At 44.6% G+C, this 24,225-nt stretch overlaps 1 protein-coding gene across 9 annotated transcripts in view; it reads right to left on the reverse strand.

Annotated features, from left to right (window-relative positions):
- Positions 1–24,225, reverse strand: part of LOC140393260 (gamma-adducin-like) — a 308,595-nt gene that overhangs the window by 96,321 nt on the left and 188,049 nt on the right. For all 9 annotated transcript variants that reach the window (XM_072479530.1, XM_072479533.1, XM_072479535.1 and 6 more), the window contains one exon: positions 13,654–13,875. In XM_072479530.1, the coding sequence (XP_072335631.1) occupies positions 13,654–13,848 (195 nt within the window). In that variant the 5' untranslated portion in view covers positions 13,849–13,875. The remainder of the gene's footprint in view (positions 1–13,653; positions 13,876–24,225) is intronic.

Consider the following 24,225-nt stretch of genomic DNA (forward strand, 5'->3'; position numbering starts at 1 on the left):
GGTGTATACACCTGTTGTCTTAAGTCGGGGTGTTAATGTTTTTTTAAAAATATGTTTTATTGACATTTTTTTCCCAAACAACAATTTTCCCCCTCTTACAAAGCAAACGCAACAATAACAATACAGAAATTTTTAACAATACACAAGTAACAAAACCCCTTTATCTTTGACCTAAACTAAACTAAACCACCCCCCCCCCCCGGGTTGCTGCTGCTGGTCATCTGTCTTCCCTCTAACGTTCCCCTAGGTAGTCGAGAAATGGCTGCCACCGCCTGGTGAACCCTTGAGCCGATCCTCTCAGGGCAAGCTTTATCTGCTCCAGTTTAATGAACCCCGCCATATCATTTACCCAGGCCTCCAGTCCGGGGGGGTTCGCCTCCTTCCATGTGAGTAGGATCCTGCGCCGGGCTACTAGGGTCGGGGTGTTAATGTTAATTTATTATTTAGGTATGGGGGGGGGGGGGTTTGGGGGGTTGCTTTTTTAGATTGTGTTTTGTACTTAATCCTGTTGGGTTCTTTTTTCTTTCTCATTTTGTTATTGATATTTTATGAAAACCTTTAATAAAAATTATTTTAAAAAAAAATAAAATTGAGCACTCTGGTAAATCATCAAGAGTGGCGTAAGAAGCCACTAAATCAGAGATCCTGTGTGCCACGAAGAAGCTGGGAAAGTGGAGTGAAACTTCTAACTCCATACTTCACAGGAGAAGAGTCACACTATTTCTGGACAATGCTCTGAAGTCAAATTAGGAAGCAGACAGCATGTCAAAATATTAATAAATGTTCCTTTTAAAGTCTGATCTGTTCGAAGGATGTTATTTCATCTTATCAAGCAGAATATAGAAAAGAATTGAGGAAAAAAATAATTTATTTTAGAAAGAAACGCTCTCGTTCAAGCAAGTGGGGAGTATTCCATTACACCCTTGACCTGTGCCTTGTGCATGGTGGAAAGGCTTTGAGGTGTCAGGATACGGGTTACTCACTAGAGTTCCCAGCCTCAGACCTGCTTTTGTAGCATCTACAGTATTTATTGCCAATGTATCAATAATATTTTGAGTTTATTAACAACTCCATAATACAAAGGAACACAGTCATATCCAAAATAATCATCAATACTGTAAAAACACCCCCCTCCCCCCACCCGGTAGCCCCACATCAGTGAAAAGGCACACAAATAAGCAGCACAGACCACTCGAAAAGGACACACTGATGCGGGGTACGGTGGGAGACAGAGAGAGAGAGAGAGAGAAAAACACCCCTCCCCTCCCAAGAGATGCACAGTTCAACCCAACAACAGTTCCAGCAAACAAAAGCACCAGTTTCAAGTCAGCATAATCACCCACCCAAACACTAGCCCCACATTTGTGGAAAGTCACTCAATATGAGCAGCGCAGACCACCGGAAAAGGGCACACCGATCCAGAGCAGGGCGGAAGAAAGAGAGAGAGAGAACAAACACCCCTCCTCTCCCAAAAGGGGGCACAGTTCAACCCCCAAAAAACAGCTCCATTTCCCCCCCAAAAATCAGGACAAAATACAGGGTAACCACAAAAAGCCAAAAAAAAACAAAACCCAACAATCAAGAAGAACATAAAACCGCCAGCACATGCCCCCCTCCACCCCACAAGCGCCAGCAACAGCCCCACATTGGTGGAAACGTACCTGCAAGCCGCACAGTCCAACCTAAAAGGACAGATGGAGCCCCCCTCCTGCCCCCAACCACGCTCCAGCAACAGCCCTACGTCAGTGGAAAGGTACTTGCAAGCCGCACAGTCCAGCAGAAAATGACAGGCGGAGTTCAGCTGAGGGGAGAGAGAGAGCATGCCTCCCCCTCACCAGGACCGGGAGCGTCCCTGAACCCCGAGTGCACAGAAGCATGAGGGGTCGCAACTGGTGAGCACCCAGCTGCGAGGAACAAAAACAATAAACAACAAGAATACAGTAACAAATACGCAATTTCCCACCAGTGAGACAAAGACCAACATCAGTTCAAAGAGTTACGCAGCTGTGAAATCCATGATATTCTGTTCCTTGGCAAGGGACACTAGTTACCATGAAATCCATAATATCTTGCTCTAGGACAGCATGGTAGCACAAGTGGATAGCACTGTGGCTTCACAGCGCCATGGTGCCAGTGATTCCCCGCTGGGTCACTGTCTTTGCGGAGTCTGCACGTTCTCCAGTGTCTGCGTGGGTTTCCTCCGGGTATTCCGGATTCCTCCCGCAGTCCAAAGACATGCAGGTTAGGTGGATTGCCCATGATAAATTGCCCTTAGTGACCAAACAAAAATGTTAGGAGGGGCTTTTGGGTTACGGGGATAGGGTGGAAGTGAGGGCTTAAGTGGGTCGGTGAAGACTCGATGGGCCGAATGGCCTCCTTCTGCACTGTATGATCTATGTTCTATGTTTGCGTAAGACATAAGTTAGAATGGAATTAGAATATCCTGTTTCTTAGTAAATGACGTAAGTCTGTGGAGACAGGATATCGAGGTAGCCTTCTCAGGAATGCTGTTTCTGTAAACTACCGTAACCTCCAAGGGCAAAGGGGTGATGATTACGTAAAAGAAAGATGGAACGACCTTGCTCTACTATTGGTCAGTTGCCCTGTCTACTATTGGCTAGAATTACTGTCCTTTCATTGGCATAAAATGAATGTTTAACTGACATATTGGTGTGTATGAAATGCAAATGACGGATTAGACTGCAACTGTAATTCTATTGGTTAATCAAGCTATAAATGTTTCTGCTTCGCTGGACTAAGACAGAGTAAAGCAGTGTACCTCACTGGTTTACTCTCCGTGCGCACGTCAATAAAGATCGATCAAAGAGTGCTCCCATGTCTGCCTTGTAATACTTCAACACAGTCAATCGGGCCACTGCGTTGTCGCTCACACAGTATCGGCATCCGGGCTACGGACACCATCCAGTTCAAAGACTGCAAGAGCTAGTTCTTTCTCCTCTACACTCAGCCGGCAGCAGGCCAACCAAAATCCGCCCTTTGCTTCACTCCAAGTTGACAAGCAGCCATTAGCAGATACACAGTCCCAAACGTGGCACCTACAGACAGGCAAGTTTTCTCCTCTCTCTCCCCTACTAGCAACTTGCAGCAGCAGGCTCCTCTTCTCCTCCATCCAACCGGTAACAGCACGGTTCTCCTTTGCCTCAGTTCAGGTTTCAAAGTCCGAAAAAGGCATCCAGAATAAAATGGCAGGTCTGAAAACAGAATTACAGCCAAAAACAGCAGAAGCTCAGAGAAACATAACCCCCAGCCAGCAGCAAGTGCAGGTATTTTGAGTTTATTGGAAACTCCAAAATACGAAAGAACACAGCCGAATACAAAAGTCAGCAATATGCTAAACACATCCACAATACACCAAAAACAGAAAACAATGAATCAACAAGGAAACAAACCACCAGCTTTCAAGCCAGCACACGCCCACCCACCGGCGGCCCCCACTCCAAACAACGGTAGCCCCACATCGGTGGAAAGGCGCCCAAACGGGTAGCACAGACCACCGCAAAAGGACATACAGGTGTGGGGCACGGTGGAAGAGAGGGAGAGAACATCCCTCCACTCTCAAGATGGTAGCCATGATGTGGCGATGCCGGCGTTGGACTGGGGTGAGCACAGTAAGAAGTCTTACAACACCAGGTTAAAGTCCAACAGGTTTGTTTCAAACATTAGCTTTCGGAGCACTGCTCCTTCCTCAGGTTAATGAGGAAGGAGCAGTGCTCCGAAGGTTAATGTTTGAAACAAGCCTGTTGGACTTTAACCTGGTGTTGTAAGTCTTCTTACTGTGCTCTCAAGATGGGGCACAGTTCAACCCAAAAACAGTTCCATTAAACAAAAGCACCAGCTTTCAAGCCAGCATACGGCCACCTTTCCCCCAACCCCGCCCCAATAGTAGCCACACATCGATGGAAAGGCAACCAAATGGGCTGCGCAGACCACAAGAACAGGGCACACTGATGAGGGATACAGCGGAAGGGAGAGAGAGAACACCCGCCCCCTCCCAAGTTGGGGCACAGTTCAACCCTCCAAAATATAAAAGCAGCTCCATTAAACAAAAAAAATCAAGTCAAAATACAGGGTAGCCACACAAAAAACCCCACCAAATGACCAAGACGACAACAAAGCTGCCAGCACTCAAGCCAGCGCAGCAACCCTCCCCAGCAACAGCCCCACGTCAGTGGAAAGACGCCCACAAGCAACACAGTCCACCGGAAAAGGACAGACGGAGCATGGCTGAGGAGAGAGAATACCCCTCCCCCTCACCAGCACTGGGGGCATTCCTGAACCCACACAGAAGCATGACGGGCTGCAACTGGTGAGCACCCATCCGCTAGGCACAAAAACAATAAACAACAAGAATACAATAACAAACATACAATTCCCCAAAATCAGTGCAAGGGATTACACAGTCAATCAGGCTTCCGTCCTGCCGCCCCCACAGTACCGGCATCCGGTCTTCGGACACCACCCAATTCAAAGACGGCAAGAGTTTTTTCTCCTCCATCTTCAGCCTGGCAGCAGGCCGCCCATAATTTGCCCCTTGCTTCACTCTAAGCCTATAAGCAGAAAGGCAGCCATAAGCAGATACACAGTCCCAGGCGTGGCAGCCACCGATAGGCAGGTTCTCGCCTCCCTCTCCCCTGCTAGCAGCTTGCAGCAGCAGCATGGTCCTCTTCCTCTCCATCCAACTGGTAGCAGTGTTGTAACCCATGTCTCAGTCCAGGCTTCAAAATCTGAAAAGGGCAGCCAGAATCCAAAATAAAATACCAGATCTGGAACAGGGTTACAGCTAGAAACAGCAGCAGCTCAGAAAAACACAACCTCCAGTTAGCAGCAAGTGCAGGCGTTGGCAATTATACGAAGTCAATTGCATTGTTAAAGACAGGTGATGATCAACCGCAAAAAGTGTATAAATGGACACAGCTGGAACAGTTGACATGAAGAAGGAGGAGGACACTGTTATTATGCTGAGTTGTTCTGAGAATAAACTTGCTCAAGGTGAAAGACAAGCTTCAGACTTATTACTTTGCAGAAACTATTATTGGAATTAAGTGGACCAGCCATAGGAATGTTAGGTTTCTGGTCAATGGCAATCCTCAGCATGTTGATGTTGGGGAATCCAGCATTGGTCATACCATAACATCAAGGGGAGTTAGTTAGATTTTCTCTTGTTGCAGATGGTCATTGCCTGGAATTTCTGTGGAATGAATGTTACTCATCACTCATTCATTAGCCCAAGCCTGAAACTTTTCCGGTCTTGCTGTATGTGGCCACGGTTTGCTTCAGTATCTGAGGAGTTGTAAGTTATACTGAAACACTGTGCAATCATCTGCAAACATCCTCACTTGTGATCTTGGAGTGAAGGTCTTTGACGAAGCAGGTACAGATGTGTGTGTCTCGGACACAACCGTGAGGAACTTCTATAGCAATGAGTGGGCTGAGATGATTGACCTCCAATAACCATAACCATCTTTTTATGCTATGTTTGACTCCAACCTGTGGCGAGTTTCCCCCATGATTCCTGTTAACTTCTATTTTGATGGGCCCCTAAATATACACTTGGTTGCTAAAGGGGGAATGAAATTACAAGATTTATTTTACCACCATTTCCCTTCTAGGGAAATATTTTTTTAAATTGCTAATCTTTGAAATTAATTATTTCCTACCATGCAAAGTAAAATTGACATTTGTACTTTTAACTTGATACATTTCTAGAATTTCCTATTTGCGAACGCACCTATTGTGAACTTGTGTGTGAACTCACAAATCCCCTTAAAACAATGCCTCATTGCAAAGAAAATAAATTTCCTTGGTATGATTCAGCTATCTTATGCTGACTATATGACTTCACTGATTTGAATAAATTTAAATACAGTATTTGTATAGGAAGGATCACAGTCATTACTCAAATAATTGCACAATCAAATCCATTATTGATACTCTGATACTCTACGGCCCAGTCGGAATCTCTTCCGACTATAATAGAATACACATTTGACTTCTTCCCCAACTGTTGACCCTGTGAACTCTGCCAGTGGATCAATTATCATCATCCCTCATTGCATATCACTCCAGAATGCTTGTTTACTCTTAAGTAAGGTCTTTGCCATTGAGATTATTGTAGATGACTACATCAATGACATGGTCTTGACAAAACCTGGCTGAGGGATGAAGACGTCTTCCTTTTAAATGAAGTTCCCTTTCCTGACTATGCGCAAAAAATAGGATTAGGAGTAGATCATATGACTCAATGAGCCTGCCCTACCATTCAGTAGGAGCATGACTGATCTCGGGCTTCCTGCCTGCTACCCATATCTCTTTAATTTCCTTCAAGACCAAAAATGTATCTATCCCAGCCTTGAAGCATATTCAATAACAGAGCATTCACAAGCTTTTGGGATTCACAATCCTTTGCATGAAGAAATTTCACCTCAGCTTAGTCCCAAATGATTGGCCCCTTATCTTGACACTGAGTCTGCGCATTTTAGGCGCCCCAGCTGGAAGAACAATTTCTCTGTATCAACCCTATCGAGCCCCTTCAGAGTCTTGTAGCCTTTAATAAGGTCGCTTCTCATTCTTCTAAACTCCAGAAAATGCAAGCCCAGTGTTCTTTTCCTACTGTAAATAAAAAAAACTCATCCCAGTGATCAAGTTAGTGAACCTTTGCTGTACCACCTTCAATGAAATATATTCTTTCTTTAATATGGAGACTAAAACTGCAAACAGTATTCCCGATGTGGTCTCACAAAAACCATGTACAACTGCAGCAACACGTCTTTATTCTTGTACTCCAATCCTCTTGCAATGAAGACCAACATGCCATTCACCTTCCTAATTGCTTGCTGCATCTCAGGGGTAACTTTCTGCATCCCTTGTACAAGCACATGAAGTCTCTTTAAACATCAACACTTACAAGTTTCACACCTTTTAAAATTTATTCTGCTTTTATATTCTTGCAATAAATGCTGGCCTAATCCATCACCACATCCCATAAATGAACTGTAAAAAAATCAACTCTTGGCCTTTGCAAACTACTGCACCATCTCCAATCATCATTTCCTTCCAAAGTCCTCAAACTTGATGTCACCTCAAATCCATATTCATCTTTCGTGGAGCTCCATGCCCTCTCAGTACTGAAAGAGTTCTCAAGGTCACAAATGACATCCTATGTGACTGTGATGACAATAAATTATCCCCCAATGCCCTTCTTCACCAGTCGACAGCTTCTGTCTGACACAGCTGACCACATCCCCTCCAACTGCTCCTCACCATTGTTCAGCTGGGTCAGACTGGTCTAAACTGGTTCCACTCTTTGACAAAGAGTCATCCAGACTCGAAACATTAGCTCCGTTCTCTCCGCACAGATGCTGTCAGATCTGCTGAGGTTGGCCAGCATCCACATCGTTTTTATCCACTATTAATCTATCTAACTGTAGCCAGATAATCACCTGAAATGGCATATCCTCCTTCCCCTGCACTGTTACCTCTGGTGTTCGTGAAGGATCTATCCTTGGGTCTTATTTCTTATCTACATGTTACCCATTGGCAACATCATCTGAAAATAGTACCAGGTTCCACGTGTATGCTGACAACAGCCAGTTCTACCTCAGCACCACCTCTCTTGGCAACTCCAATGTCTATGAATTGTCAGACATCAGTACAGAATGTGGAAGCTTCCTCTACTAAACATCAGAAAGACCGAAGCCTTTGTCTTTGGTCTCCACCAGAAACTCTGCTCCTCACCTCAGCCTCTCCTGGGCAACAGTGAGACTGAAGCAGACTGTTTGTGATCTTGGTGTTACATCAATGCGGAGATGAGCTGTCGAACATATATCTACACTATATTCCGACTGCCTACCTGCCTGACCTGTTAACAGAAACCCTAATCTATGTCTGTTATTTTCTAATCTTGACTATTCTAACATATTCCTGACAAGCCTTCCACTTTCTACTATGGTCGTAATAAGGTTTGTTTTAATATACATATGTCAGCGTGAAATCATTCCTGGAGCAAGTCTTACAAAATTAAAAATAGGAGGTTTCTGTCCAATATCCTACTTTTGGAGACGGGTCTGGAATCGTAATAATACTAATAGTGGTACAACAGAATGGAATGTAAGCGATTTCTAAAATCTTTCCCACCACTAAACTTAAATTAACTAGGATGTTGTTACAGGGTTTATCCCAACACTCTTTTTCGAACAAGGGTGCAACGTAGAAGACAAGATTCACCACACTGTCACCCACACTCCCCTCAAGGTTTTTTTTTTGAGAGAAAAACCTACCTAGCTTAATTTAGTTAAGCGCTACTTATTGAGTTGCAGGGGTTATATTTTGTTTTTTGGGATTTCGCTTCTTTTTCCTCATTAACTGATGTAACCCCATTTTAACACACAGATGCACCAAATAATCAGGCCCTCTATAGCCCACATACACATCTTAATGCCTTGCTCACCTTTCCAAGCCTGGGCTGTTTGTTGCTCATGTTCTAGGGGCTGATTTAGCACAGTGGGCTAAACAGCCAGCTTATAAAGCAGAACAAGGCCAGCATTGCGGGTTCAATTCCTGTACCAGCCTCCCTGAACAGGCACCGGAATGTGGCGACTAGGGGCTTTTCACAGTAACTTAATTTGAAGCCTACTTGTGACAATAAGTGATTTTCATTTCATTTATTTTTATTTCATCGTTAGCTGCTGATGGCTTTTACTCTGGTTTGTTGGGAGGGCCTTGTAGGTTACATAAGCTGCTTTCCCCCCACCATGGCAATACAAGTGAAGAGATTATTTTTGCTATTTTAAAAATACATGCGTCTGTGGGCCGAGTGCTTTCTCCCTTTTTGCCAAGAGTTCCAGGAAAATACCGATTGTAAATAAGTCAGGATTTGGGGTGTGCTGACCCTATCCTGTCGGCTGCAATTCTCTTGCCAGGCATGAGCTTTCTTTTCAGTTTCATTCCCTATTTTTGATGTACCTCTTTAAAAAAAAAAATCACAGCTCCAACAGCAAATAAACTGATCAAACATCTTTGCATGTGATGCACTTTCCCAGCAATCCTAGAAAGACTGAGGAAACCCAGCACAAGAATGTTTCCTCTCTCCACTCTCGTCGTCATGGGAGAAAAAAATTGCATTTTGATTGGCGGCTGATGTTAATTTCATGTAACCTATTAAGTCTCAGCAACAAACCAGTAGAAAGGAGGCAGAGAGAGTGTAAGAAAATCATCACCGGTTCACAATAAAATGCAAATAACACAAACAACAAATAGCCCAGACATGGGCAGGGATGGATGGAGGGTGGGAGGGAAATGCATAAAGATGTAGAAACAGTGCCACAGTACAGCCACGTGGTTGCAAGAATGCAAAGATTCCGAGAGAAATTCCAACATTGAATACATTTGATTGGATACAAAGCACAAGGAGCAGAAACACAGCATGTTTGCAGCAGCACTCATCTTTCTGACATCACTTCAGTGGGTCCAGTTGCAGCCAGTATCCAGCCTCGGTGTTGTAGCTTGGGTTTCTTGTCATTGTTCAGTTTGAGCAGCCAGTGCTGAGACGTACTGGGCCCAGGGAGGTTGAATTTATCTCATTTTGCAGGGCCGGGAAGGAGAGAGTGACTTGAGTATGTATGTGGAACAGTGAGTGAGTGACTGGGTGAGTGTGTGTGGAGCAGTGAGTGATTGAATGGGGGTTGTATGCGTGGAGCAGTGAGTGAGTGACTGTGTGTGAGCGTGCGTGTGACTGAGTAGGCAGTATGGGATTGAATGAGTGGGTGTGGGTTGAGCACGAGTCTGCCTTACGCCCAGGCTCAGATTTCTTATTCACTGTCACATACCAACCCATACACATGCATGCTTCCACATACTCCCACCGAGACACTGATCTCCCAATATTCTAGTACTTTTCATTGCTTGCTCTCTTTTTTTAACTCAACAATTTATTGCTGTGACATTGCTTTACATTTGTTCAGCAATTGTTTCTTTCCTTTAAATCTGAACTTTTTTGGGGAATTCAGTTTATTCTTGTGCCAAACTGATCTTTCTGAAATTTGCTCATCGGCCCCTTGAATGAGAAAAATATGTATGAGCGAAAAAGTTGGACAAGCCTGGTTTAGTAGCACCAAATTAAAAATGGCATACTTCTTAAAATTCTCCTTTGAATTTAAATCAGCATATAAATAGCAGTCTAAATTTTCATCATGCCTTAAAGTAGACACAATTCTGATGACATGCTGTGTTTGTGTACCAAAGGCTTGTGAATCTTGGGCCTTATCAAAATAAATGTAAGAAACTAAAAACCAAGAGTGATGCAAAGCACAGGATTGGCTTGTTTTATTACTCTTGCAAAATCTGGGAATGAAATCTCTATTTATTCCTGGGAGATTGTTTAAAGAAGGTATTACAAATCTCAACTTCACCCAAGTTCACATTCACCCCACCCTGCACCTTCCTGTTTAAAATCTAACCAAAGGTGTGACTAAAATTTTTCTGGGGTGGGCGGGAGTGTGAGGATTCCCGATAATCTATTGTAAATTGGCAAAAAAATCCACTGAAATTCCTGAGAAAGAGCCTTGATAGGAACCCAATTCTGTAACTCGTGTGCTTCTGGAACTGATTTCTCTCAGAATACTGCTGTCATATATTTTTTCCTGTTGGCATTTCTCATTTATGTTTCTACTTAATTTGCCAGTTTCTCTCACACCGCAAACAACAATTTAAAAAAACCAAAACTATTTGTACATTTTAGTACAAATGTAATGTAACATCATATGGAACCTGTGGATAGGCTGTAAATTCAGTGTACAACAAAACTTGTGTGACAACTTTCAAGAGTAAAAAATCTAGTTCTGAAATTAAGACTGAACTGAATTTTGGGACGGTGTATGATCCTCTCTGAAAAATTCAGGTCAACAATCCAATCAACAGTTTTCCTGAACGGAAGGTATATGGCTTGTCTGTGGAGAGTCTGCACATTCTCCCCGTGTCTGCGCGGGTTTCCTCTGGGCGCTCCGGTTTTCTACCACAAGTCCCTAAAGACGTGCTTGTTCGGTGAATAGGACATTCTGAATTTTCCTTCGGTGTACCCGAACTGGATGAATGTGGTGGCTAGGGGATTTTCACTGTAACTTCATTGCAGTATTAATGCAAGCCTACTTGTGACACTAATAAAGATTCTTATTATATGTGATTTTAGACCAATCCTGGGGATAGTGTAAATGGGACACATGTTATTTATGCTACACTGTAGAATATTGTAGTATATTACCAGAATAAGATTGTATTGTTACAAAGTTGAGTTGTTTTGTAAATGTAATGACTTCTTTGTAGCCACTTTCCTAACATCAGTTGATTAATCTGCCTTAGGACATCAGCACTGGGCCCCTAATTTCACCATTACAACAGCCATTCTGCCTACTCCTTACAGCTGTAAAGAAAGACAGATAAAAAGTGTAAGGGTCCTTCCTGTTCCTTCATGCTTTTTCCTTGTTTCCCCTTTCTTCTATTCTTGCTGTTACATTTTTGTATGTTTTCATGATAATGCTATTTTGCGTAGTAAAAATTGAAAATATATTAGTGAAAAACATCAATCAGCAGTCTTCAGACTTGTGGATCAAGAAAACTCAGACACAGGGAGTCTTCACTTAAAATGGTCCTGTTCTAAATTGGTGGATTTTTGGCGGTTGTTATTTACCACCATGTTGACGATCTTAAGTATTGAGCTGGAGCCCTGTCCTTTGGTGCCTATTTTTGTTAGTTTTAGATGTGCCAGAGCCACGGACGGGTGCGGGGGCAGATATCCTTGCCTTTGCCTCATTGGTGGCATGGAGGTAGATCCTGCTGGGCTGGAGGCTAGCAACGCCGCCAAGTGCTTCGGCATGGTTCGGGGACTTAGTGCAATTTCTGCACCTCGCGATGGTGAGGGCGTCCTTGTTCCTTGGGTTGAAGGGTCATTTTGGGGGTTCTGGTTACTTGTGTCTAGTTAAGGGTCATTGTTTGAATTTTTTGTAATTTTGGATAAAATGTTAAAACTTTAATAAAAACATTTTCAAAACAAAAAAGATAGCTACTCATAATGGTAGGAGTTGGGAAGTGGTATTCTACAGAGGTCAATATTGGAAACATTGTTCAGCATTTTCCTAATTATTTGGACTGAGGAATTGGAAGTACAATATCAATGTTTTCAGATGACACAAAATAAGTGGGTATACTTACTGTTGAGGAAGGCAATGAGAGATCAATGTTAACAAACTTTCAGAGTGGGTGTGGAAAAGGAAATTACTTTCAATGTAGCCAAGTGTGAGGTGGAGCATTTTGGCAGGAGAAATAAAGGGACTATCTACTCTTGGGAAATAAGTGTGTGAATAGGGTGGGGAAACAAAAGATATATAAAGGTCATTAAAAGTAGTAATGCAGGTGAGCAGAGCCATAAACAAATTGGAAGAAAATACCAGAAGCAATATTTAATCCAGACGACGAGTTTCAGCCACCAACTAGAGCCGGAGGGAGCCTCTTTTAGGCACATGGGCAGTGATGGACCTTGCCTGGACCAAGGGCAGAAACCCTCTGGTCGACTGGATGCTGTCCAGTGAGAGAGATGGGGCCATCAGCAAGGGCAGAGATGTGATTAAAAGTAGGCCCCCCTTTCCCAATGTCAGGTCCCTCAATCACGCACAATGTCTTTGAACAAGGGACACCCCTGCTACCTGGAAGCCCACAAACAACCCCGATAAGGTTTGCTTTTTGCGCTTCCCGCATGGCAACTGCCCCATCCACCAGTAGTTGAATACCAGGCAGGAGGGTGGAGGTTGAAGCTATAAGTGGGCATTAATTGCCCATTCAAGGGCCTCAACTGCTGGTGCAGTGAGAAGGCCACTTTCTGCAGAATTAATTGGGACATAAGTGGGAATGCCCACCTGCCTCCATACTCGGGAAAGGTATTAAATTTCTCCCAAGGTTTCATTTCTGGAGGAATAAAATTCAAAAGAAAAGGAAATTGCGTTACATTTCTATAAAGTTGGTTGGACTACACCAGAGTACTGTGCTCGCTTCTGGTCTCCATATTACAGAACAATGTAGAGGTATTGGAGAAGGTGCAGGAACGACGTACAAAGATGATTCCAGAATTGGGAGGTTATAACCTTCAAGAAAGATTAAACAGGCTGAGGCTCTCTTCTGGAGAAAAAAGAATATTGAAAGGTGAGCTGATCAAAGATAACAACGGGGCGCGTTAAGCTAAATGAAAATCATTTCACTTGTGGGAAATTCTGAAACTCGGTGGCATAAGTATAAAGTAGTCATCAATCTGGAGAAAAATCCCCACTCAAATGGGTAGAAAATGGAATAAGCTCCCACACTGAAGTAGTTGGGGTAAATAGCTACCCCTTGAATGATAACATCAATATTAAGGAAGTACATGAGGGAGAAAGGGATGGAAGAATACACTGATAGGGCAAGAAGGAATAAGATGAAAGGAGGCCTGTTTTTTTGTGCTGTAAATTCAAAGCTACAGGACTACAATCTTAACCTTTTCCAAAAAGATACTTCAGCATTATAAATCAATTTTCCTTTGGGAAATTACTTTCACAAGGAAACGCCAAAATTAATTTCAAGAGAAGCAGTACCAGTTATTTGAATAGTACTCACAGGACTTTGTAGTATTTGAGAAACCCGCTTTCTCTGTTCCATCAGGTTGAAATCCTGTCGCAAATCTGGTGACATGTTCCGTTCACGAATATATTCAGGGTCATTTTCATTGATGCGGTCAAAATAGCCTCCTTTATGAATCCCACTAGGTGGAGGAGGGGAGGTTACCACCCCTTGGTTGGCATCACCACTCATGCTGACTGTTGTCTTTTATCTGTTAACCTACAAAGAAACAAGTAGGTTAACACTTTTGCACAGCAAGCACAAATGGAAACAAGATATGACACTTGAAAATAAACTCTCCAGTTTAAGTTTCCAAAAAGAATGTCATGCAGATACATCTTCCTTAAGTTGTATTAAAGACCAATAGAAGAAAAAAAAAACGACCAGAAAGTAATACAATTCAATCCAAAAAAGTACAACTGCTGATGGCATTTTGAAGACAACACCTTAAAACACTTTAACCCGCATTTTTGTTGCATGAAAAATCTACACATATACACTGTCAGCAAAATAAGGAAAACAATTTTTTTTAAATAAACAGTATAGTTACAGAATAGCTACAGTTGTTTCATTGATCTAATCTCTATAAATTGCAGCACTGTGTACAGAACAAAATAGTCCACTTGTACAACACAACAGAGTAAAGGAATGATTGCTTAATCCCCTCCACTCAGTTCCTTGATTTAAGCCATTCCAGGTGGAAGTCATAGACTGTAGCATCTCACTGTACATGAACAGAGGAGATTAGATGGTATCATCTGCATAATAGAATAGAATTCCATGTCTCCCCAAACTAGTGAAAGAATATTGGCACGGGTTTGGAAATAGGTGCCTCCCATTTTTTTGCGTGCATGTGTAGAAGCTAGACAGCACCTAGAAGTAAATGGGCGCAACATGTTAGCTCCATGTCCTCCAGAGGACAGATGTTTGAAATTAAGATTTTAGTTTTTGACCAGGTCAATTTTAACTGGCACATCCACATTCTAACCTATTTAAACTGGTTAGTACTTTACTTCCAGTCTTATGATCAAAATGGTACTTTCTCCTGGGCTCAATTTTCTTCCATTCTGCCCATGTTCTATTCACAACTTCTTTCCTCTTTATCCTTCCAAAGTGCTGTTCACTGCTTCCTTCCTTTTCCAATGTATTATTCCTGTTTCTATTCTTTTACTATTTAGTACTTCCCTGCTTTTGAATTACCAAGCATTTAACTCACTCTACATTCCCATCAATTTCTTCCATTGCTCCTGGCTTTTCATGCTTCCTCTTCACGGAAATCTAACCTTCTATCTGACATTCACTCCCTTCTCCCATTACCCTCATCCATTTTTGTCCGTGCCATGTTTTCTCCCCTAATTCATTCTCCTTTCATGGGTAGGATAATCCATAAGAACATAACAAAATAAGAGGAGTGAATCTTAGGACTCATCAAGCTTTCTCTGTCAATAAGATCACATCTGCTACATCAAATCCACTGACCTGCCTTACCCACATATACCTTGATTCCTTTTAAAACATTTATCAATCACAGTCTTGAACTGTGCATCCACTGTCTCTCAAGTAGAATGCTCATAAACCTTGAAGGAATTTCTCATCTCTGCCCTAAATGGCTGACATACCTGAGACCAAGAGTCTTAGGTCTAAACTTTCAAACCTGGAGAAACAGCCTCTCCACCTCCAGACTGGAAAGCCTTCTCAAAATCTTATACATTCAATGATATCACCTCTCAATCTTCCAAACTCCAGTGGGTGTAGGCCCACTCTACTCAAAAAATCCTCATACAACAGTGCTTGTATCTGGGGATCAAATACCACCCCCCCTCCCTCTTCAGGGACTCCCTTTTCATTCTCCCGCATTCCTTAATAGGTAATACAGTCACCTAGTATCATTAACTTCTGTAAGTATGTTGATTTTTTTTTTTAAAGATAGTTATACCATAGACTAAATATATGTACAAGTATAAAATCTTCTAACTTTGAATCTGTTGAAATTCTCATTCATGCCTTCATTACCTCTAGAATTGACTTCTGTTGGTCTAGAGGCACTCTAGGCACACCCCTGCGGTCAGCCCTGCCACGCATTCTCCTATCATCTGGTTCTCGCTGACCTATCAAGCAACGTCTTCGAAAAAAAAATGTTTTTCAGTTAAGGGGCAATTTAGCGTGGCCAATCCACCTACCCTGCACATCTTTGAAATGAAAATGAAAATCGCTTATTGTCACAAGTAGGCTTCAAATGAAGTTACTGTGAAAAGCCCCTAGTCGCCACATTCCGGCGCCTGTTCGGGGAGACTGGTACGGGAATTTTGGATTTTGGGGGCGAGACCCACGCAGACACGAGGAGAATGTACAAGAATAGTGACCTGGGGCTGGGATCGAACCCGGGTCCTCGACGCCATGAGGCAGCAGTGCTAGCCACAGCGCCACCATACCACCCAATCAAGCAACGTCTTGATATTAAAATGCTCACTCTGTTTTTAAATCCTCTATGGCCTCAATCTTCCAAATATCTGTAATCTCATCCAGCGTTCCAACCCTTCAAGATTTTCATTCTGGCCTCCTGTGCATCCGCAGTTTTAATCGACATGTCTTCAGTTATCGAGACCCTAGGTTCTAGACTACCGTCCCTTCACCACTGCTTCACTACCTCACTTTCGTCCTTTAAGACACTCATTAAAACCTCTCTCTTTCACCATGCTTTTGGGCTTTTGACCGACTATCTCCTTGCGTGTCTCAGTGTCATACTCTTGTTTTATAATACTTCTATCAATGGTCTTAAAACCTTTCATTATTAGAGGCACTATATACATTTAAGTTTCTGAAAATATACAAATCCATTGGTTTGCCCCTTTCTACCCTGTTTGTTGCATTCTTTCAGAAAGCCATGCTGACTCTGCCATATCAGATTGTGATTTTCGGAATACTCTGATATCACATCCTTTGATTCCAGCATTTTCTCCACCACCAGTGGTTAGCACTGTTGCTTCACAGCGCCAGGGACCCGGATTAGATTCCTGGTTTGGGTCACTGTCTGTGTGGAGTCTGCACGTTCTCCCCGTGTCTGTGTGGGTTTCCTCTGGGTGCTCCGGTTTCCTTCCACAAGTCCCGAAAGACGTGCTTGTTAGGTAAATTGGACATTCTGAATTCTCCTCAACGCACCCGAACGGTTGGCGTAGTGTGGCCACTAGTGGATTTTCACAGTGCAGTATTAATGTAAGCCTACTTGCGACACTAATAAAGATTAGAATGTACTAGTAACAGGCATGCAATTCCCCACTTTCTGTCACACTCTTTTCTTGAATATTACCGTTACTATCTTCCAATCCATGGAGACCATTCGAGAATATAGGAATTCTGGAAGATCAAAACCAATACATTTATTATCTCTGCAGCCACCTCTGAAAACCAAGGGTGAAGGGCATTCAGATTCAGGGATCTATCAGCATTTAGTTCCATTAATTTCTCCAAAACATTTTCATTACTAACATTCATTATGTTTGTTACTTTCATTGGAGCCTTGTGTTCTTCAAAATTTCTGGTCTGCTTTGTGTGTCTTCCATTATGAAGGCAAACACAAAATACTTGTTTAACTACTTTGCAATTTCTGCTCTTGTTTGCACTGCTCTCAGCAGTAATAGCTAGGATCGCAATCTCAATGTTTTGAAGATGCAAAGAGCCACTCATAAACGTTCCTGCCTATAGTAAGCAAAAAAGTGACAATCTGAAACATTAGTGCTGCAAGGGAGCATTCACCCATGAGCTCCAGCTGCAGGGGTGTCAAAGATGTGGTGAAGGAGACTTGATTGCAACATGAATACTCTGACCAGGTTTACAAATTGCTGACCATCAGTGTGAAAAGCTAATGCTTCGTGTACACATGACCCAAGTGAATAAGTCTATTTTGTTGGTTTCTCACACCAGCCATTCTTATAATTTTGGCAGGATTGGCTCTCTTTTTTTTAGGAGGTGCTGGGGGTTTGAGGGGGTGCTGGGGGTTAGGGGAGGTGCTGGGGGGCTTCGAGGGGCTGCTGGGGGGGGGTTTGGAGGGGGTGCTGAGGGTTTAGAGGGGGTGCTGGGGGTTTGAGGGGGTGCTGGGGGTTTGAGGGGGTGCTGGGGGTTTGGAGGGAGTGCTGGGGGTTAGGGGAGTGCTGGGGGGTTTAGAGGGAGTGCTGGGGGTTAGGGGGGTGCTGAGGGTTTAGAGGGGGTGTTGGGGGAATTTGAGGAGGTGCTGGGGGGTTGGAGGGGGTGCTGGGTGGGTTGGAGGGGGTGCTGGGGGGCTTGGAGGGGGTGCTGAGGGTTTAGAGGGGGTGCTGGGGGGTTTGTAGGGAGTGCTGGGGGTTAGGGGGGTGCTGAGGGTTTAGAGGGGGTGTTGGGGATTTGAGGAGGTGCTGGGGGGTTAGAGGGGGTGCTGGGGGGGTTGGAGAGGGTGCTGGGGGCTTGGTGGGGGTGCTGGGGGTTTAGAGGGGATGCTGGGGGGTTTGGAGGGAGTGCTGGGGGGTTTGGAGGGAGTGCTGGGGGTTAGGGGGGGTTGGGGGGAGGGGTCAGGGGGTGCTGGGGGGCTTGGAGGGGTGGGGTGCTGGAGGTTGGGGGTGCTGGGGTCTTGGAGGGGGGGTGCTGGGGTCTTGGAGGGGGTGCTGGGGGGTTGGAGGGAGTTCTGGGAGGTTGGAAGGGGTGCTGGAGGGGTTGGGGGGTTGGAGGGGGGTGCTGGGGGTTTAGAGGGGGTGCTGAGGGGTTTGAGGGGGTGCTGAGGGTTGGGGGCAGCTGGGGCGTTTGGAGGGAGTGCTGGGGGTTAGGGGGTGCTGGGGGTTTAGAGGGGGTGTTGGGGGATTTGAGGAGGTGCTATGGGGGTTAGAGGGGGTGCTCGTGGGGTTGGAGGGGGTGCTGGGGGGCTTGGAGGGGGTGCTGAGGGTTTAGAGGGGGTGCTGGGTGGTTTGGAGGGAGAGCTGGGGGTTAGGGGGGTGCTGGGGGGTTTGGAGGGAGTGCTGGGGGTTAGGGGGTGCTGGGGGTTAGAGGAGGGTGCGCTGGGGGTTAGGGGGTGCTGGGGGTTAGAGGAGGATGCTCGGGGGGTTGGGGCATTCTGGGGGTTCCTGAATTTCCCATTTCTCTATTTGGGATTCCAACAGGGGGTCGTGGAGCTGCCGTTGACTCTGTAACTCCTTCTCCGTGTCTCTGGGGCCGAGTTACAATCATTCCCCCTGATCCGGGAGTGAGGGTGGGGGTCCCGGAGTGAGATCCCGGAGTGAGGGTGGGGGTCCCGGAGTGAGGGTGGGGGTCCCGGTGTGAGATCCCGGAGTGAACGTGGGGGTCTCGGAGTGACCCTCTGACAGATCTCCGCCCCCTGTCCCGTCTCCGCCCCCTGTCCCGTCTCCGCCCCCTGTCCCGTCTCCGCCCCCTGTCCCGTCTCCGCCCCCTGTCCCGTCTCCGACCCCGGTCCCGTCTCCGTTCCCGGCCCCGTCTCCGTCCCCGGCCCCGTCCCCGTCCCCGGCCCCGTCCCCGTCCCCGTCCCCGTCCCCGTCCCCGTCCCCGGCCCCGTCTCCGTCCCCGGCCCCGTCTCCGTCCCCGGCCCCGTCTCCGTCCCCGGCCCCGTCTCCGTCCCCGGCCCCGTCTCCGTCCCCGGTCCCATCTCCGTCCCCGGTCCCCTCTCCGTCCCCGGTCCCATCTCCGTCCCCGGTCCCATCTCCGCCCCCGGTCCCATCTCCGCCCCCGGTCCCATCTCCGCCCCCGGTCCCATCTCCGCCCCCGGTCCCATCTCCGCCCCCGGTCCCATCTCCGCCCCCGGTCCCATCTCCGCCCCCTGTCCCATCTCCGCCCCCTGTCCCATCTCCGCCCCGTGTCCCATCTCCGCCCCGTGTCCCATCTCCGCCCCGTGTCCCATCTCCGCCCCGTGTCCCATCTCCGCCCCGTGTCCCATCTCCGCCCCGTGTCCCATCTCTGCCCCGTGTCCCATCTCTGCCCCGTGTCTCATCTCTGTCCCGTGTCCCATCTCCCTCACTCTGCTTTCAGCTCCACTCCACACATTCCTGGCAGCATCTCTCGCAGGATTGGCTTTTAATAGCAAATAACGTATAGCCCAGTGCAGGGGCTTCTGTTCACAAGCATCACCCAAAATGATTCCATGTTCAACTCTTACAGCCACTGCGGAAAGTTCATTTGCATTAGCCCAAAAAACAAATTTTGAATAGAAACATATTGGATGATGCTTGTAAAAGTTTTTCGAGTCATAAATTTTTAACTGTGCAAAAAAAAGGTTAAAATGTATTGAACAGCTTATCATTTAAGTGTGCAATTTTATTCAGGGTGAAGAGAAAGTGAGATAAAAGAAGAACCATGGTTATAAACTCTAACCTTCTTGAAAAAATTCAATCAAAATAGGTTTCAAAAATTGCAAGATAGAAAGACCATTTAAAGTTATACCTTAAAACTATTAACCTGAAAGACAAAGTAATGACAATATTAAGTTGTGTATTAATTGACATATAATGATTATATTCTGAACATTTTGATCTAAATAAACTTATTTTACATAACATAGAACATACAGTGCAGAAGGAGGCCATTCGGCCCATCGAGTCTGCATCGACCCATTTAAGCCCTCACTTCCACCCTCCCCAATAACCCCTCCTAATCTTTTTGGTCACGAAGGGCAATTTATCATGGCCAATCACCTATACTGCGCATCTTTGGACCGTGGGAGGAAGGAAACCCACGCAGGCAAGGGGAGAACGTGCAGACTCCGCACAGACAGTGACCCAGCGGGGAATCGAACCTGGGACCCTGGCACTGTGAAGCCACAGTGCTATCCACTTGTGCTATTGTGCTGCCCAACCCACTTGTGCTACCATGCTGCCCGCAAAAATAGGATTTAATAATAATTGCTTGTCACAAGTAGACTTCAATGAAGTTACTGTGAAAAGCCCCTAGTCGCGACATTCCGGCGCTTGTACGGGGAGGCTGGTATGAAGTGCAGCAAACATCTGTTAGAAATTATCTTGTGCTTTAAAATGCCATATATTTGCAGAAAATTTTCACATAACAGTAGTTTAAATCATTGAAATATTCCAGGGTTGAGGAATGATAAAGACTATTTAAAATGAATCCTATTACAAGGAACAGTACCATTTTTGCATTATTTCCCATTCATTTCAGTTACACACTCAAAGCAAATCTTGCTGCAATCTTGCCATGTTAATTCTCCCTGACAGGAAAAACCTACTCAGATGACTGGCAGTGACTTCCTTCAGGCAAACCATTCAGGACAACAGCATTTGGCATCCATTTCACCCCTGGATGCCAATCCTGACACAGGAATACAAATGAAAAGCTCATTAGTTGACATGGTTAGTTTCCAAGAGAGTATTTTTTAATTGTTGAAATCAGTCTCTCTTGTCACAGGCAGGAAGATAAAGTTTTTCATGGAAAGACAACAGGGACAGTGAAATACTTCCCTCTTCCTAGTTCATTATGACCCATTAATCCTTCCTACTTGTCTGTGCTTTTGCTTGTTCATGCAGATAGGCTCATTGGAAATGAAGCATGACATCATTTTTGAGCTATGCCAATCAAGTTAAAAAAATATACAATTTCTCACTTAGACGAGATGTTTTAAGAAATACTGAGATTTTTTTCCAGTTAGCTCGGATTTAAATCCCAGAAAGCTGCATCAAAACGAAAGCTGAAGTTCTAGAGTCAGGAAAATTTTGCATTAGCAACGCCCGCATCCCATTAATGAATTTTAAAAAAATTAGACTTATTGCTCCATTGCACCGGTCTGTTGTCAATAGCTTAATACAATAATAAAACATTACAATGCATTAGTACGGCAAACGATATGCTTCAATTAGTTTCCTGTACGCTGTAACAAGGCTTTGTAAATGTCAGTATAGTACACAGCTCACTCATCACTATTAAATGAGCCTCAAGTGATCGAATGTCAATCATGTTTGTTTGCTCATTTTTAAACGATTTCTGCAGCATCACCAGGACTCTGAACAATTTGGGTCATCAACCACAACAGAATGCTGCTATCCCATTCATGCATTAAATCGCTTACTGGAGCAACAGGTCTGCTTGGTGTTGGTGCTACTCCACGCCCTTATTTTGAAGCCAGCAGTAGTGGAACAAGGATTATTTCTCTGCCCACGGCAGTAACTCTCTCCCAATCTAATACTTATTGGGACAAATAACAACAGCGGGTCCTGGTTGGGCCGGCTTTTCATAGAATCATAGAATTTACAGTGCCGAAGGAGGCCATTTGGCCCATCGAGTTTGCACCGGTTCTTGGAAAGAGCACCCTACCCAAGCCCATACCTCCACCCTATCCCAGTAACCCCACCCAACACAACACTAAGTGCAATTTTGGACACCAAGGGCAATTTAGCATGGCCAATCCACCTAACCTGCACATCTTTGGACTGTGGGAGGAAACCGGAGCACCCGGACACTGGGAGAACGTGCAGACTCTGCACAGACAGTGACCGAAGCCGGGAATCAAACCTGGGACTCTGGAGCTGTGAAGCAATTGTGCTGACCACTATGCTACCATGCTGCCCCACTATGCTACCCTGCTGCCCCACTATGCTACCATGCTACCTTTTGTGTAGTCTTTAACGAGTTCCCCCTACATGGGAAGCTCATACTCCCCGAGTCCCACAGGGAGGTCGACAATAGTTTCCCCGTGGCCCTCGTGGGGGGTTACGACATGAACAAAACAAAGCTTGCAGAAAGAAACGTCAGGCGACCCCTACATTGAAAAGTGCAGCTTCAGGTGTGTAAACCTTTCCAGAGTTTGTATCCCATAATTTTCAATTACTTTGTGAACAATTTGGAATAAAATGTGCACCTCACAATTGAAACAAATAGCTATTGCAGCTCCAAATTGGAAATCCTAACTCCATAACCATATAAAATTCAACAAATCTTTACTCTGCCCCACTATTTTGTATACGAAAATGTCTCAATCTTGCTTGCTTGGTGAAACCGAGTACAATAAACGTTGTGTTATTCAGCACTCTATCAACCAGAATTCTCTACTAACCGGAAAGTTCCCCCAATACAAATCATCACAAACAATTACAAAGTTATCCGGATCTCGTACAGGTAAAATGCATAATTTTATATTTTGATTTAGGTTTTATGTACTGAAGATTAAAACTAAAAAGAATACTGTTCTTTTCTTCCTGAACACTTGCATAGTTGTTCATGCTACAAGAATTGCACTGTATTCCATTGGTAAATGGAACTCTTAGTTAATCTATATTTGTTTTATTAACCAGCACTATCCAATCTTCACGCATGCTGATTGCATTGATCACGCATGATAAAGATTGCATTGTAATAATTCTCTTTCAGGTTCTCAAGGCAGCATACTTAACTCTCTTCAGTGGGATGGATAGACTGGTCACATATTTGTTCCAAGACTCTGCTTTTACAATTTCAGAAAAGCACCAGAAATTTCAGAGGCATCTCCTAATCTTGCATCCTCGTCGCTCTTTAATTAGCCCATGGAAAATTTCTACAAAATTCACACAGAACAAATCAACCACTAAAATATATTAGCACAAGGAAAAGATGGATGCCTGCGCTTTATCAGCTATATTGCCAGTTAGATGGACTACATGAGGCTCAAGATCTGTTGTATGCATAACCCTGACTTAAGATGACATCCAAAGTATCACTGAAATGATGGACTGTTGGAATGCCACCCTGCCAAAGTCTTGTTTACCTGTCCAGGTAGGCATTGAAAGCTTCATTGTTACTGTTAGAAAAAGAAAGGCGGCAGTGAGTGAGTGAATCAGTGTGTCATCACATTGTTATTTCTCAATAAATCTATGATTGTCCTTATTTGCCTCCATAGAAATAATCAGTTGCATATTAAATACTTGAAGATGTTTCTGAGTAGCAATAATACTCTATGCAAGTATTTTTCAGCAAACAACAATATTCTTGAAGCTGAGATTTTGGAATATGCAAAGAACATATAAACAAGTGAATGGAATGCTATCCTTTCATTAATGGGCAGCACGGTTGCACAGTGGTTAACACTGTGGCTTCACAGCGCCAGGGTCCCAGGTTCGATTCCCCGCTGGGTCACTGTCTGTGTGGAGTTTGTACGTTCTCCGTGTCTGCGTGGGTTTCCTCCGGGTGTTCCGGTTTCCTCCCACAGTCCAAAGACATGCAGGTTAGGTTGATTGGCCATGGTAAATTGCCCTTAGTGTCCAAAAAGGATAGGGGGGGTTATTGGGATAGGGGAATAGGGTGGCAGTGAGGGCTTAAGTGGGTCGGTGCAGACTCGATAGGCCAAATGGCCTCCTTCTGCACTGTATGTTCAATGTTCTATATATTACGAGAGGAACACAAAACTATGTATGCATCAGTTATACAGGGCATTGATGAGACCACATCTCAAAAACTGTGTACAATTTTGGTCTCCTTATTTCAGGAAGGGTATAAATGCGTTGGAGGCAGTTCAGAGGAGCTTTACCTGGAATAAGCAGATTGTTTTATGAGAATTGGGTTGGACCGGCTGGACTTGTTTACACTGGAGTTTAGAAGAGTGAAGTGTGGCTTGAT

The sequence above is a fragment of the Scyliorhinus torazame genome, chromosome 16, assembly GCF_047496885.1.
Source record: "Scyliorhinus torazame isolate Kashiwa2021f chromosome 16, sScyTor2.1, whole genome shotgun sequence".
Classification (NCBI taxonomy): Eukaryota; Metazoa; Chordata; class Chondrichthyes; order Carcharhiniformes; family Scyliorhinidae; genus Scyliorhinus; species Scyliorhinus torazame.